Genomic DNA, 15,957 nt, shown 5'->3' on the forward strand with positions numbered 1-15,957 from the left:
GAATAGTAAGGACTCACTTAGAACAGAAGAATTATAGTATAAATTATATAGTTAGTAATAAGATAAAAGATTAAATCTATATACTAAGAATATAGAAGCTATACTTAGTAAGGATAGATCTTATTAAAGTTAGGAATAATAATAAGATAAAAAATACTATTTAGAACTTATATATAGTATAACTTAAGCCTCACTTAAAATTAAACTCTTATAGCTCTTTAATAATTAACTTAATATTTATCCTTATAGATATTTTTAGTTTACTTTTACTGTAAAATCACTTATTAAGCTTAAAACTAATTACTTTAGCCTCTAAAGACCTAATTTATTACAGCTTATAACCTATAACTTTAACTATAACTTAGTGTACTGTTATAGTGTATTAATCCCTAGCTTCTATTAGTAGACCCTACTGTTAGATAGCTAACTATAATAAATATCTTTATAACTAAAAACTTAATAAATAAAAATAAAAAAGGTTACTAAAGTAATATACTTTTTAGCTTACAAATAGTTATTTATAAGGATAAAAGTATATTATTATATCCCTTTAAGGTGTTGATAATATTAAGGCTATTAATATAAGTATAAACTATATTTATTAAGTTTTATAAATATATTACTAGTTATATAAAGCTTAAAGTTTATAGTTTTAGCTTTAGTATTAAAGATTTTAGTAAAGCTTAAGTATTAAAAGTTTTATATAAAAGGTGTTTTAACTTTCTTCTTCTTTTTTAACTTAAGAATATAATTTAGCTATATCTAACTTCTTTAGACTTAACTTTAGATTTATTAGTAGTTATAAGTAATAATATTATTTTTAGAGATATCTTTAAGTTAAGTTTTAAATTTAATAATAGCTATTTTCTTTAAGAGGTGAAAAAAGCTTAGAAGTTATAAAAGTATTAAAATAGAGTAAAGATAATAAGTGAGTATTATAGTAATATGTTATAACTATATAAGCTTATAATAAAAGTTAGAAAGGTAAATATATAGGTATTAGACTAATAAGTAATAAGAGTTAAGATAGTTAAGCTTTATAGTGAAATAGAGCTAATAAGTTTTAAGTATAATATCTATAGGAGGGATTTTAGATTTATAGTATAATTGTTACGACCCGTTAGGCACAACACGTTGGAACAACCCCGCCTGGGATCTCGGCGGCTAACGCGGAACATATGTAAGGAGTGACACAGGTGTAACCAGAAACCATCGGAAAAGGAAGAACTATGGTACAGGTCACGTGACTTCGGGAACAGTACGGACACAAGACAAGGATGGATATGTTGGATATGAGCTATCCTAGCTATCCATGGATATGTTGGATATGAGCTATCCCAGCTATCCAGCATCGTAAGGAACTGTTCGGAACCTGTATATAGTATGACCCTGAGCCTGGCTCATGGTCAGACCTCCATAGCTCTTCAGCAATCAACTTAGTATTCATCCTCACGGATACTCTCAGCTTACCTTCACTGCGAATTACTTGTTGAGCCTAAGACTGATCACCTTAGCCTCTGACGACCGATCTACTATCAGCCTACGACCTACTACCCAGACCACGACCTCAGTGTACTGTTATAACGTGTCAATCCCCAGCTTCTGTTAGCAGACCCTACTGTCGGATAGCTGACCGTAACAATAATATAACAGTAGGAGTAATATACTATATAAGTAGAACTCTTTAGATATCAATATAAATCACTCTATTAATAAACTAAAAATACCTTTTTTAGTTTATAAAGTAGAAGGGTTTTATTAAAATAATACTAAGGTGCTACTAGTTAAGTAGAGATATAATTTAGTTTCTAAAGGCTAAGAAATTAAGTTTCTATATTATAAGTAGTAGTAAGAATAATAATTAAAGAGATAGCGTTATATATAAAAGTAAGAAGGAAACCTTTATAAATTACCCTAAAGCTATAGAAGAATTTAGTATATTTAAGAGTAGTATTAGCTTAAATTTAAATATATAGTATAAAAATAAGCTTATAGTTAAAAATAACCTTAAGCTACTTTATAATATCTTTAAGTATTATTATTAAGCTATTAGCTTTAATTAGAAGATTTATTAGCTTATATTTCTATAAAATATAAATAGCTTTACTTTTTTTAGCTTAAAGCAGACTTTACTTTTAGTATTTTAGTATAGAATATAAGTAATATTAGCTATAAGTAGCTTACCGATTTCCTCTTTAAAAAGGGATTTAGTTTATATTAAGATATTATCAGTATATTTAAAGTAAAAATTAAGGTTTTATAGCAAGAGCTTTATAAGATAAAGTAGGTATAAAATAGAGGAGGTAGGAGAGGTTTAAAAAAGCTTATAGTAAAAGAGGAAAGGTTCTAAGATAGTGCTTTTAATATAAATCTAAGCTTAGTATTTAGTTACAAATAACTTAATATAGTAGATAAAAGGTTTTAGCTATCCTTATTTATATAGCTTAATAAGGAAGTAATTATAGAGGATAGTATTAAAGGCACCTTTAGTATTAAGTATAGTAAAAGAAATAATTAAATTAGCTTTAAGGGTAGCTTTAATTTTATAAGTTATATAAGTAGTGAAATTAATTATATTATACTTAAAGAGGGCTTTAAAGTATTAAACGTTAATAATTTAAGCTAGTAGTACTATATAAGTAATATACTAAGCGAATAAGTACTTAAGGCTTTTTTTAAAGTAAGAGAGTAAAGATATAAAATAGTATAAAGTAACTTTAGTTAGGGGTTTCCCCCCTTTAAGTATAAAAACTACTTTAGCTTTTTTTAAAATCTCTAAATAGTATTTAGAAGTTAAGTAGGCTTAAAAAAGGCTTAAATAAACTTAGCTATAGCTAGCTAAGTAGCCTAAAGTATATAGATAATAATACTATTAACTCTAAGTATAATACTTATAATAAGTATAGTAGTAGCTATTTAGGTAAGAAAAATAGAGACATCTTATAAAATATTAAGGTGAAGAGGAATTTAAATACTATCAAGTCTTAAATATTATTTATAGCTAAGAAATATTTAAGAAGAGCTTTTTTAAAAGTTTATATTTTTATAATAGAAAACTTAATTACTTTATCCTTAATTTTTAGAAGTAGTAAATAGAAGTTAAGCTTTACTTAGCACTATTTTATTATATAATAGAGATTAAAGATATTTACTATATAGTTAACTTTATTATAGTATTAAGCTATCTTATAAGTATAAATAGCTTATTAAAGGTGTATCTTAACAAGCTCCTCCCCTTTATAGAGGGGGTAAGAAAGGTATAAATATAGCTTATAGCTTAAAACTTAAGTATATTAAGCTTTATATAGCTTTTATTTAGTATTTTAGTATTTAAATAAGTATTAAGCTAAGATAGCTAAACTTAAAATATACTAAAGTAAATATGTTATAATATTTATTACTTATAAGAAGTAGTAGAAGATAAATTTAGTAGTAGTATTATATTACGCTAATATTATATTTAAAGTAATAATAGAGGGTAGGTTTTATTTATAAAAAGTAGTAAATTATTTAAGTTTACTATTTAGTACTTATATTTAAGCTAGAAAGCTTAGTTTTAAAGCTAAAAAAATAAAGATATAAGCTAAAATAGCTTCATAATCTACTTTAAAGTAAAAAGAGGGATTTATTTCTACTAAAGTAAGTAAAATATTAAACTAAAATAAATCTATAGTAGTTATAGCTAGTATTATATATTAGTATTTTAAGCTTATTTAAAAGGGAGAGATTATTTTAATTTACTTAAGTTTTAATTTTTAATCTACTATTAGTAATCCTTATATTAAAAGCTTAAGAGAAGTTTCTAGTATTCTAATTATTATTTAAAAAGAAGTAAGAGGGGATAAAATATTAAAAAATATAAATAATAATATTATTATTTACTAGTTATACTAAGCTTATATATATATTTAGAATAGTTATACTTTAAATCTATACTTAAATAAGGTTAACTATAAGTTTTATAAAGCTAAATCTAAATAGCTTTTAGGTTTTTCTTAATATATATAATTACTTAAGAAATAATTTTTAAGTTATAAAATTTTTAGGTGTTAATAGAGTAAAATACTTTATAGAAGAGGTAATTTATAAGAAATAACCTCCTTTTATTTTTATTAGTATAAGGTTTTTATATTAAGATTATATTAATATACTTCTTAGTATAGCTTTATAATAATATATAATTTAAAAGGTTTTTATACTTAATATTATACTAGTTATATAATATTTAAGCTTCTAATATAATATCTTTAAGCTTACTTAAAATAAGGCGTTATTTTTAAAAAGGGGGATTTATTATATATTATTATAATAATCAGGTTCTCTAGTATATAAAGTAGTATTATAACTAAAACTATAGAGGGGGTAAAGAGTAGAAACCTATAAAGTTATAAGGTTCTTAAGTTTAAAGAGGTTAGACTAAAGTAAACTACTATTTTTTAAGCTTTCTTTAAAAACCTCCTACTTTATATCTTTTTAGTATATTATAGTATAAGTAGTATTACTAAACTTAATAGTATAAGTTTCTTTCTAATAGGAGTAAGAAGTAAGAAGAATATTTAATATCTTAGTTTTAATATCTTCTAGCTTAAAATCTTTTAAAAAGGAGTTTAAAATGAAAAAGTTATCTTCTATAGGAGTTTAAGTAGTATTAGCTATTTTATAGTTAAGTAAAGTTATACTACTAATAGTAATTATTAATTAAGCTATTTTAAACTAAACTAGAGAAGTAAAAATAGCTAAAAATAAGATATAAAAGAAGCTATTAAGCTTAAGTATAAATAATATACTATAACTAAGTAATTTATTAAATTTTTTATAGCTAGTACTTTAAAAGTATAACTTAGATAGTTACTATCTTTTAGAATAAAATAAATAGTTTAGTTATTATAGTTCATAAGAAAAGCTTTATAATAGTTTAAGTATTTAAAGTTATTTAAATAAGTTAAAGCTATATTAATATTAATATAGTTAGTTTAGCTATATTAGCTGTAATAATAAGATTTAGCATAAAAATAACTAATATAGTACTTTTAATATTTATTAGAGTAAAATATAAATACTTATTTCTTCTCTAATAAAAAGTAAGTATAAATAGATTTATAGAAAAAGCGCTATTGAGTATTTTTATAAAGTTAAAATAAGATAATAATCTAAAATTAAGTTTAAGTAGTAAGGTTTGTACCTTTTTATATTAAGTAAACTTATACTAAATATAGCCCTATATACTTATAGATATTAGTCTTAATTATTCTTTTTATAACTATAATAATAAGGTTATCTAAGTAGCTAGAGATTTCTATAGGTATTTAGTTAATAAGGTATTTATATTATTTCTAAGGGAGGTTAAGAGATTAAGTACTTATTGTCACGGGCTAGAGCCCGGATTGATATCTCCGGCTTCGCCGGAGCAGTTACCGAGATCCGGCTCCGTTGGACCCACTATTCTGCCGCAGTACGCCGCCTAACCCGGCCTGCTTCACCGCTGTTAGGTGCCTATCCCTGTAAAGTCCTTTCTTCCTTCTTCAGCTTAGAATAGTCAATCGACGGCACCTCTACGTTGAACAAGCCTAGGGGCCAGCCCCTTACACTTATAGCTTTATAAATCCCTTCTACTTATTTAAGAAAAGCTTTCTTTATAGAAGTAGAGCGTAGAATAATAATATAGCTTAACTAAGGTAGTGTATAAGATATAGGTAATATCTACTAAAGAGAGGTTTAAAGTTTTAGTAATCCTATTATAGAGGGTATATAGTAAGGCTTTATAGGCTCATACTAAATTTTTAGGGGCTTATAAGAGTAGATAGTAGTTTATAGTAGGCTTTAGTAGGGTGTAGAGCTTCTAAATACTATATAACTAGGCTGGGCTAGTTACTGCATTCTATCTAGCGGAGATTGTCTTAGAGGGAGATATAGTGTTGTTTTAGCCCTAAGGAGAGGTTTTTGCGGCTGCGTTGCCCTAGGAGAGCCTGGGGGCGACCGTTTGCTGGATATAGGCGACGAATTTCTGCGCGACGCTGCCGACAGTGTAGGTATGTGCAATAGATGAGTTGCCAGCATGGTGTGCCTGGGAATAGATGGGGTAAATTATCTGCCTCCTTAAGACCAAGACGCTGGGAAATACAAGTTTCTTCGATTTTTTTTCAATCCTGTCACCAGAATAACTACTCACTTGGTTTTACTGTTACATAAAACTGCTCAGGTTGCCCGTCAATCTGGTGTCCCTTTTCTCCGGTTGGCGATTGGAAATAAACTACTAATAATTTCACTGTTCCAAGCTGAAAGTACTTGAAAACAGCTTTATTTAAGTAACTTGAGTAGATAAGTACTGAATTCAGTCCGAAGTTTCGTCCACCCTGACCGAGGCTCACCGAGGCATACCGAGGTTTACCGAGATTTACCGAGAGTTGAAAATTACCCCAATTTCCTGCAGGGTGCATCTATGTAGATACCTTATGTCTCGGGGCGCCATCTCGTTACCCCGCAACCCCCAAGTTGCCCATTTCTCCTCCTGATTGCGTCTGATCTCACTCCTGACATCAACAACTTGAAGCAACTCAAAACCGCTCACAACCCAACCTCCTACCTCCGCAACACTCGGCTTGGGCCATGGCGTTTGCGGCCCCCGTCAGCAAAGACGGGTTCTCTTTCGCAGGCGACTCCTTTTCCGTTTCTGCGAGCGGCCATGTTCACCGGCGGAGCACGCTACCAGAACTCAAGGCGCACTTCAAAGCAATCGGGAGTGGCAAAGATCAACCGGGCCACTGGTACGAAGCCCAACTTCTTCACTATGGCCTTGCCCCCTCTAAGGTGAAGGGTACGGCCAAAATGCGTCTTATGGAAGCTGTTGCTGCTGGGAAAATGACAGTCCCAGCTTCGCTGACTGCTCTGGAAAAGGACATGAAGAAGGAGTGGACCAAGGCGAATAAAGCTACCATGGTTGCAACATCCAAGCCATCTGGGACAAGAGCCGCAGGTGGAACTAAGAGGAAGGCGACTGATGTGCAAGTCGTTGCCACCGGTGGAACATCTGTCAGTGTTTCAGTTACGGTGAACCACGGAGCGGATGTGCATGCCGCGAAGAAACCGAAGGCCACTCCAAGAACCACGTCTACGAAACAGGGTGCAACAAAGACGACCAAGTCTGCCACGCCAAAGGCCAACGGGCCGAAAACCAGTGCATCACGAACAAGCATGCGTGATTCTTCTCCTACGTCGCTTGGCCAAAGTCGACAAACAAACGCTCGACTTGCGACGTCGACGTCATCTCCAGTCCCTCGGAAGCAATACGCACGCCGAGGAAATCCTAATTTCGGAGGTCGAATCAAGGATGAACCTGACTTTGAGGACGAGTACAACAGCAGCTCATTCGACTGCACTCCAACTGGTGCTGCCTCCTCTTCCACTGGTTCATCTCGCCCAAGGCAGACTGCTCGCCGTGGTAACCCTAGCTTTGGTGGCAGAATCAAGCGCGAACCTGTGGTCAAGGACGAATTTAACGAAATACCTGCTCCCGTTAGTCTTCTGCCCCTCGGTCTGATCAATGGTCGCTACGAGGTTGTGTATATGGGCTTTGGCCGCAGTTATCTGAACGAAGACTATCGTTACCTTGTATGCACCATTGAGGGCGATCGACTATGGGTGTCTTTTGATTTCAAGGTCGTCAGAGGTGTTATGCAAACACATACGCGACCGATGGTGTCTGACCTGGAGCCATTGCTGTTTCACTGGTGCGGAGAAGGACCAGACGGCAGGACATACGACTGTTCTCATGAAGCGTCTTTAACTTTCGTTGGGGGCGGGGTGATCGAGGGTACTATCGAGTTCGCGTGCTGGAAGTATGATTTTAGGGCAGAGCGCGTTAGTGGTCAGCCTACGAGGAGTCAAATCCCTGCGTACGAAATGCGCGATAGTTGGGAGGCCTGGTGCGCTGGATAAGACATTGCACCCTCTAATCTATCAGTTAATTGCATATGCTGCTTCTAGTCCGTGTCGATTGGCCATTCACACGATCAATTAGTCTAGGTACAGAAGTAGTACACAGGTATGGAATCAGTCAATTTATATCCGCTCTGGACATATGGGCATGTGCTTTCACTTGAATAGGAACTTTTCTACCAATACTGTATCGTCCTCTCAGTATTACTGCCTCCTCAACCTATCTCAAATTGCTACTTTCAGGGCATGGTGGCAGAGTGTTTGTGAAATTGTGGCGCGAGACTTGGAATCTTGTTTCTTTGGGAGAGTCTATTCGAGCCAGGTTCACGCCGAGATCCTCTGATGATTCCGCACACTTTTAAAATGCCCGAGTTTGCGTGGCGCCAAAAATCTGACGAGAACGGCTTCATATGACAAAGTTCGTGTAAGGGATCATATATTGGGATTTGTTTTCATGACGAGACTCGTTTGGATGAAGAACATCGTACGGACCTATCTAAGGCGTTTGTTCCGAATCCCGTCAGAAATAGCCATTCATATGGGCAATACTGCATCCTTCGCACAGCACCAAACTCCTCACGTCCCATTTGCGACGCCCAACACCTCTGCAAAAGTTCATCACTAAGTTGCAAAGTTTTCTTTGGTCCTCGTGATGTTTTTGATGTAGTTGTGATTCCGGCTCGTGTACGTTCTCGAGTACAAATCTTATGACGAAGTCTACCCAGTTGCTCGAAAAGGGACTCGAGGTGCTGCGCTGCACTATTTGAAGTACGCACACCGGACAGTCTCCGAGATCATCGGTAGCATCGCGTTTGGCTTCCTCGATCCTATGGCATTCAAAGTCAGAGAAATCGTTAGCGTAGCTTTCATAGCAGGTGTCGTACTCTCTTGCATGCATTTTGTCGACGGGATCTCGCCGTCTTTGAGCATTTCGATACGGAAACATAGTTTCCGGACGCTTTTGGTTGTTGGTCTCAGTCATTAAATCGCTTGATGAATATGTCGTCATTATGAACTGGGGGGTCAGATAGAGGCCATGCGCACTATGCCCTGACCCTAGTTAATCAGTTCCAATTCGAGGCTTTTGTGCCCACGTTTCCAGCCCGTAAGTTTTATCTTGACTGACATTTCAGCCATTGAGTGTATGGTTATTGACTTTTATCATCAAGGTGATGCCGCGCCCGGCGGTGAAAGTCAATACGGTCTCTTCGAAGGGCGGAAACCTGCTTGGTCGGAAATCTCAGTTGATCCTTCAGAAAGATCAAGGTATGGATACTTTAAGTCACCTCAAACGCATTGGCAAAGGTATCGCCGTTCGGTGGCGTGCCACTTGAAAACTTTTGCGCAGTTTTGGGGAATGTATGAGGACCTGGATGGTCGACGGCGTTGTCACCGGGCTGGCTAATTAATCGGCACAGACTGGACATGCTCAACCTGAAGATTAAGACTAATCTTTCCCGGTATCGATGAGTTTCCAGAGGTGAGTTTTTTAGATGAAAATTCTTTATCCAGTATGGAAGCTTGCTTCACAAACAGAGGGCTTCCCAATGCGCTGTTTGTACAGGTGTTTACATGTATTCTGTAGAATTTTGGTAAGGTAATTAGCTGAGCCAAACTGACGTCCTCGGTCACGGAAAGCATTGAGAAAGCTGGCGCAGGATCATGGTACGCGTCTCTCGAGTTTCTCCACAATCGTGGGCAGCCTCCGATGGCCCCGAAAGTAGCCCAACGGCTCGCACGTTGTTTACCCCGGCATGCTCCCGAGCGACCAAGACCTGCAAGTTGACCGAGATTCCCTTTACCGTTCACAATTGCATTTTTGCCCGAGTTCCCAGAGCCGCCCGGCGATGTCCGAAAAGCCGAATGGGACGTCATGACTCGGTGTTGACCCTTGGCCAATCGGGTTCCTTGCTGCGACTGAGTCGTAGAGCCGGGGTATGGAGAACACTGATACTGATCAGCGGAAGCTTGGCGCTAAACTACACTTATGCTTAAGTTTATTCCGAGTTGACTGACTTGTGACTCCCTTCCCAAGCTTGATTCGAAACCTACGTAGATAACAAAGTCGAAAATGTCTCTGAGAGTCACGATATAGGGAAACCAGAGGTGGTTCGAAGCCAAGAAGATATCTCCAGGCTCTGTCCCAAATTAACACCCACCCATGCCGTGGGAGATTACGGAGCGTGGATATCCATCGGCCATACTCCGAATCTGGACAACTTCGGTCCTCTTTGGGCTACAGCGGAGATCCGGCACGCTACCCGCGAGCCTCAATTGGTAGAACCAAGAAGCTTCTCCGAGGGCCTTAAGCCTCACAAGTGGAGGAGGCTGCGTCGTGGCCCACTGCGGACCGGACCACGTTCCGCTTGACGAAGGGATTGGTGAGTTGGAACTTGGAAGGAAGGTAGGGCGCGAAAAGCGATCATGGGCGATCCGTTTATAACACCACGAGAGTCCCGCGGTAAGCCGTGTATATGTATCATGTTGTCTCTGTGGAACCAACCTCAGTCTGTCGCAGCTTTCCCCAATTGCCCAAGCGGCGTCCATTCTCTTCTACGCTTTCATTCTCTCTGACCACTGTCACTCTTTTTCCGAATCGACGAGCAGGCAGCCTGTCGCGGGTTTACACTACTTTCTATCATCCCATCACCATGCTTATGCACGCACTCGTCGCCATTCTTGGCATGACTGTTGCCGTCTCCGCCGCACCCCCTCAACTTCGCTCTCTTGCAGCCGACGACGTCGTCATTCTCCGTACCGATGGAACCTCTCAGATCATGAAGGCTGCCGAATTCGACGCCCTCGATGCGGCGACCGTCGCTCCTGCACCTATCGACTCTTACAACCAAACTAGCGTCCCCGGTATCTCTCGTCGCGGCTGCGAGGAGAGCACCGAGGTCCAGGTCCTCTCCGACGAAGAGTTCGTCGATTGGGACGTGGCCATTTCCCCCGTTGTTGCTTCGAAAGGCAACTCAGTGGGAGTCTCAGTCACACAGGGATACAAGCTCGCCAACCGCCTCACAGTCAAACACGAAATCAAGTTCGGCGGCAAGAAGATCATCAGTGTTTCCCTGAACAAGAACTTGGACATGACCTGGACTACCACGCAGAAGACTTCGCTCAGTTTCAGCGTGCCTGACGGACAGTATGGTGTCGTTGTCAGCCAGCCCTACGTCCGCCGTGTTCAGGGCAATCTGCTGAGTGGCTGCACTGATAGCCCCACCGTTGACCCCTTTACGGTCGACACATATGAGAGTCAGGCATATGACGATCTGGCTTGGGTGAAGGGCATCATTCGTCTCTGCAGCAGCGACACTTACCCAATTCCTTACTGCATTGGTGAGGGTCATCACGAGTAAAGGCAAACATGGCTTGCGGCGACGCGGGCGGAAGGCGTTCTCAATCGGGAGCCAGACTAAAGCACAAGACCGTATACAACCCTTTCAAGCCATCGTCCTTCAATTTTCGATGTAGATACCCAAGTCATAGAATAATTGCAGATAATTTCCGGATGATGAATTTTAGTTGATCTAGGTAGCTAATCTACCGCGAGGCAAAATCTCTTGAGCAACACCTATCTATCCATACTCAACTTATGACCAACTATTAACTATGTCAAGAAGCCATACTTTGATAGAGCCTATATTTCTAGAACTTCATAATCTCAAAACTACAGGCAAATCTATTGCAATCTTTTTGGTCATTCCGAGGCCATGACTGAGGCAAAGAAGCACGTCTCAGCGAGTTTAGATCAGAAGACAGATGATCACAGAATCAACGTGAGGTTGGCGTGCGAGAGCATACAAATGACAATCACAGGATTACAACTTCACCCTTGAAAGACTAATTCTACTGAGTCCATGGGGACAGGCGGCTTGCAAAGTGGGCAGAATAAATTTTCGGGATTGACGCAGAGAACTCGCGTAAAAGTCGTGGGCTCTCGTCCAACGCCGCAGGGCTACAGAACCGACAATCTGGGCCTGGCCACTTTCCATGTCCTCGTACCAGTGGGAACGAATCAGCGGTAAGCGATGCCCCCTGTCTCAGCCCAAGTCTCGCGAGATCCGTAAGCACAGGGTACCTAGATGAGCAGTTTCCGTTAAACGTTAGGACTAAGATCATCTACCCCAGCGGATCACTCAATGCCAAGTCAGACGAAAATTGTCTTCCCCGCAGACCCAATCGGATGGCTGAGCTGTTATGCAAGGTCAGCGCTGAGCCTGACATCATTTCCACGGAAGGAAGCTGGGAGAATTTATGTATGTGTGTCTATCTTTATCGGCGGATTGTTGGATAATTTGTGCTTCTCCAGCACTTCTTTCATCCTCACTGCCCCCTTCGCTCATGTTCAAAGTCGTTGTTTTCGTGTGTAGGAATTGTCCAATATGCAGCTGGCGACCTTGCTATCCCTCTCCGTCCTCGTCGGATGCACTATCGGCGACAATGTTTTGGTGAAGCACTCGACTCCCGATGCAGTCAGGCGAGAATGCAAATGCGTCGGTCAACCTTGAACCTTTCAACTGTCGCGTCTTTGATCTCGAACCACTTGGTGCTCGCCACAGACTGACACTGCAGTAGGCTCCTGGAGATGAATGCTGGCCGGCCGAGTCTGTGTGGAAAGAATTTGACACTGATCTCGGCGGCAAACTCGTCGAGACCCAGCCCATCGCACAATCTTGCTACGATGGCCCGGCCAAGGACCTGGAAGCGTGCGCACACGTAACCGAGATGTGGTCGGATCAGGATTTTCAGACATCAAATCCCATTGGCCGACCGTATCCGTACAACATCACTTGCGCGCCGGTAGATTATGCTGCGGGCCAAGTTCCAACAAAATGTTCTCTCGGCCCATTGCCAACATATGCAGTAAATGCGACAACTCGGGATCACATTTCCTCGGCCATCGGATTTGCGCGTCAGCACAGCATTCGCCTTGTTGTCGCCAGCACGGGACATGACCTTCTTGGTCGCTCCGATGGCTATGGCAGTCTTGAGATTTGGTTGCGACACTATCGCAACACGATCGACTTCCAAGACACTTACGTACCCGGCAGGTGCTGCTCCAAATCAGGATGGCACGGCAGTGCGCTTCATATCGACGGCGCGTATCAATGGCGGGACGTCTACAAAGTTGCAAAGGCAAACAATGTGATTGCTGTTGGCGGGGGTGCTGTATCTCCTGGTGCCATTGGAGGATGGCCTTCGGGCGGTGGCCATGGACCTGCGACACGAAATTACGGACTTGGGGCAGACCAGATTCTGGACGCAGAAATCATGCTCGCGGATGGACGCATTATTGTGGCTAGCCATTGTGAGCACACGGATCTCTTTCGAGCCCTCCGTGGCGGTGGCCCAGGCTATGGTATTGTTCTCAGCATGACGATTAAGGCACATCCCAATGTCGATGCCGTCACCGCTCATAAGCTCGCCATCGCGCCCCTGCAGCAGACTGCGAACAACTCTGATCTTCTCGACGCCGTGGCAGTCCTTCTTCAGTCATATCCCGACCTCAACGACGCAGGATTTGCCGGCTACGCCTTCTGGTTCCGCAACTTTCCAACTATCTTCGTTGGCAATGCCACTTCCGGCTATTCTCATGGCTTCTGGACCATTGGAAAGACAAGAGAGGAAGCTGATGCTGGTTTCGCACCTGTGCGCGAGGCTCTCGGCAAGTTCACAGACAGGCTGTTCATCAGTGAGAGCTTCGCCTCATATGATGACTACTGGTCCTTCTATGAGGCAGAGTCAGGGCTGTACGATCCCACCGGCGACACCTCCATTCTCACATCCCGCATGATAGATCGGTCGGCCGTCGAAGATTACACCCACGTCCGTGAGGCTGTGGAGGTTCTCAGCGGCAAGCCGGAGGAGTTTGCGTCCAATGTCGTACTTCTGGTCTCCGGTGGACAGGTATTTGAGGATGCCAAAGATGCAACCTCGGGCTTACACCCGGCATGGCGAAATTCTTCTTACGCTCTCATCACCGGTCGTGGCATTTCGAAAATAGCCAGCAATTCTCAGCGCAAAGCTGTGCAAGACGACATCACATACGTCAAGGGTGCGGCCGGGAAAAGGCTTGCGCCAACTACTGGAGGTTACATGAACGAAGGCGACCGGCATGATCCGGATTACGTTGAAACGTTCTACGGCGCCAACTACAACCAACATCTGGCAGCGAAGAAGAAGTATGATCCGTTCAACGTCTTCTACTGTCCCACTTGTGTTGGCTCAGAGGCCTTCGTAGAACTACCTGACGGGCCACTGTGTAAAAGGAAGGCTTAGAACATCTGACGTCACATCGACTTAGGCTTCATGCTTTCAATTGCAAATATCTCAATCATTGATCATGATCAATTATCTACAGGTACTCAATATGTTGTAAGCTCTGGCGAGCCCTCCGCCCTCGGAGACGAGAACTTTGTCTCAACGAAAATCTTCTGCATGCTGTCCTCCTTGTTCTCAAACTTGTAGTAAACCTTGCCGAGGTCGTCGAGACGAATGCGATGCGACAACATCTGATAAACATCAATGTCGTCACTCTGGATCTTCTTGAGCAAGTCCTCCCAGTACAAATGAACAGGTGCCTGTCCGTTGCCAATCAAGCGCACACCACGCTCCATGAGCGAACCGATATTGAAATGGTTGGTGTACCCAACGTAGACACCTGTGATACCACACCGACCAAAGTTGCGCACACCCTCAATCATCTCGTTAACAATCTCACTCGTATCGGTCTCGGCGCCCAAGGCAATTTCGATGGTGTGGAGCCAGCCCTTGGGGTACTCTCCAGCTGCGCATTCAAGCGCAACGTCCGGGCCTCTTCCGCCGCAAAGCTCCTTTAGCTTCGACACAACAGTCTCCTTGTTGGTCACGCCGCTCGACAATTTCTTGAAGTCGACGAGCTCCAACTTGTCCGCATGTGCCGAAGGCCACTTGGACTTGATGTATGATAGACGCGGTTCCGTGTCAATGAAGATGACTTTGGACGCACCCTCGCCAAGAGCGAATGCGCCAGCCATTTGGCCGATAGGTCCTGCACCCCAGATTGCAATTTGGTCCTTGGGATAGACTGCGGTGTCTTTGACAGCATTGTACGAGGTGGCGAGCACGTCGGACAAGTACAAGGCCTTCTCATCCGGCACATTGTCGGGGATTTCGAGGAGATTTACATCTCCGATCGGAACGCGCACATACTCAGCCTGGCCTCCCGCAAAGCCACCCGTAAAGTGGGAGTAGCCGAACATGCCCGCCGTCTGGGAGCCGTACATGGATTTCTCCATCGTGTTGGAGTTCGTTCTCTCGCATTGAGACGACAGCTTTTGGCTGCAATAGAAACACTGGACAGGTCAGCTCACACACCCCGTGACACCGAATAATTGGTTTCCGACTCACGTTTCCGCATGCAATCTGGAACGACGCGACATAACGGTGGCCAATCTTGGCCTTCTTCACAGCCGATCCGACTTGGTCGACGATACCGCAGAACTCGTGGCCGAGAATGTCGCCTTTGTTCATTTGCACCACGGAGCCATGCAGAAGATGAAGATCGCTGCCACAGACGGTGCTGCCAGTGACTTTGAGAATGACGTCCGTCTCCTCAATGATCTTGGGCTTGGGCACGTCGACTAAACTTGTGAGCTTTGATAACCCTTTGGTGAGATCAGATGGAGGTCACTGACCTATTTCAACCTTATTCTTGCCCTGCCATACGAGTGCCTTCATTGTGTCGCTGCTGTCGCTCCCTTTTGGGTAGTTGGTTACGTCCTGGGCCGTGACGGCGTCGCCCTGATGGCCGATGGCCTGTTCAGCCGCATATGCTGCTTGTGACGCCATAGCTAGAGAATGACGCAGGAGGTTTTCAGTGGTATAGATGTTGCAATGTTGATGTGAATTGGTCAATTGAATTGAGTTTGATTTTCAGGGAGATTTATCGCGGATGTCAAACATGGAAGCCATCTTATATCTCCACGACCACGGACGGGCAGCGACATTGTAAGCATCACGTAAAGACACGGTCAATGG

General features: G+C 41.4%; 4 protein-coding genes across 4 annotated transcripts; 3 read left to right on the plus strand and 1 right to left on the minus strand.

The window, feature by feature from the left end:
* Positions 1–6,606: 6,606 nt before the first annotated feature.
* Positions 6,607–7,935, plus strand: CGGC5_v015556 (uncharacterized protein; the record flags this gene model as incomplete). Its single annotated transcript, XM_032032068.1, has 1 exon — positions 6,607–7,935. The coding sequence occupies one exon, from the start codon at positions 6,607–6,609 to the stop codon at positions 7,933–7,935; it is 1,329 nt and encodes a 442-aa protein (XP_031888586.1).
* Positions 7,936–10,586: 2,651 nt separating this feature from the next.
* CGGC5_v015557 (uncharacterized protein) lies at positions 10,587–11,294 on the plus strand (the record flags this gene model as incomplete). Its single annotated transcript, XM_032032069.1, has 1 exon — positions 10,587–11,294. One exon carries the CDS (start codon positions 10,587–10,589, stop codon positions 11,292–11,294), a length of 708 nt encoding a protein of 235 aa, XP_031888587.1.
* A 1,026-nt stretch (positions 11,295–12,320) lies between these two features.
* Positions 12,321–14,217, plus strand: hpm9-0 (FAD-linked oxidoreductase hmp9; the record flags this gene model as incomplete). The annotated part of the gene is made up of 2 exons (XM_066153288.1): positions 12,422–12,457; positions 12,514–14,217. The coding sequence occupies 2 exons, from the start codon at positions 12,422–12,424 to the stop codon at positions 14,215–14,217; spliced, it is 1,740 nt and encodes a 579-aa protein (XP_066007138.1).
* Positions 14,218–14,303: 86 nt separating this feature from the next.
* On the minus strand, positions 14,304–15,768 carry fdh-1 (S-(hydroxymethyl)glutathione dehydrogenase; the record flags this gene model as incomplete). Its single annotated transcript, XM_032032072.1, has 3 exons — positions 14,304–15,272; positions 15,328–15,560; positions 15,615–15,768. 3 exons carry the CDS (start codon positions 15,766–15,768, stop codon positions 14,304–14,306), a joined length of 1,356 nt encoding a protein of 451 aa, XP_031888467.1.
* Between the last annotated feature and the right edge of the window lie 189 nt (positions 15,769–15,957).

Source organism: Colletotrichum fructicola (assembly GCF_000319635.2).
Source record: "Colletotrichum fructicola Nara gc5 chromosome Unknown KSG_Nara_v1_contig10, whole genome shotgun sequence".
Classification (NCBI taxonomy): domain Eukaryota; kingdom Fungi; phylum Ascomycota; class Sordariomycetes; order Glomerellales; family Glomerellaceae; genus Colletotrichum; species Colletotrichum fructicola.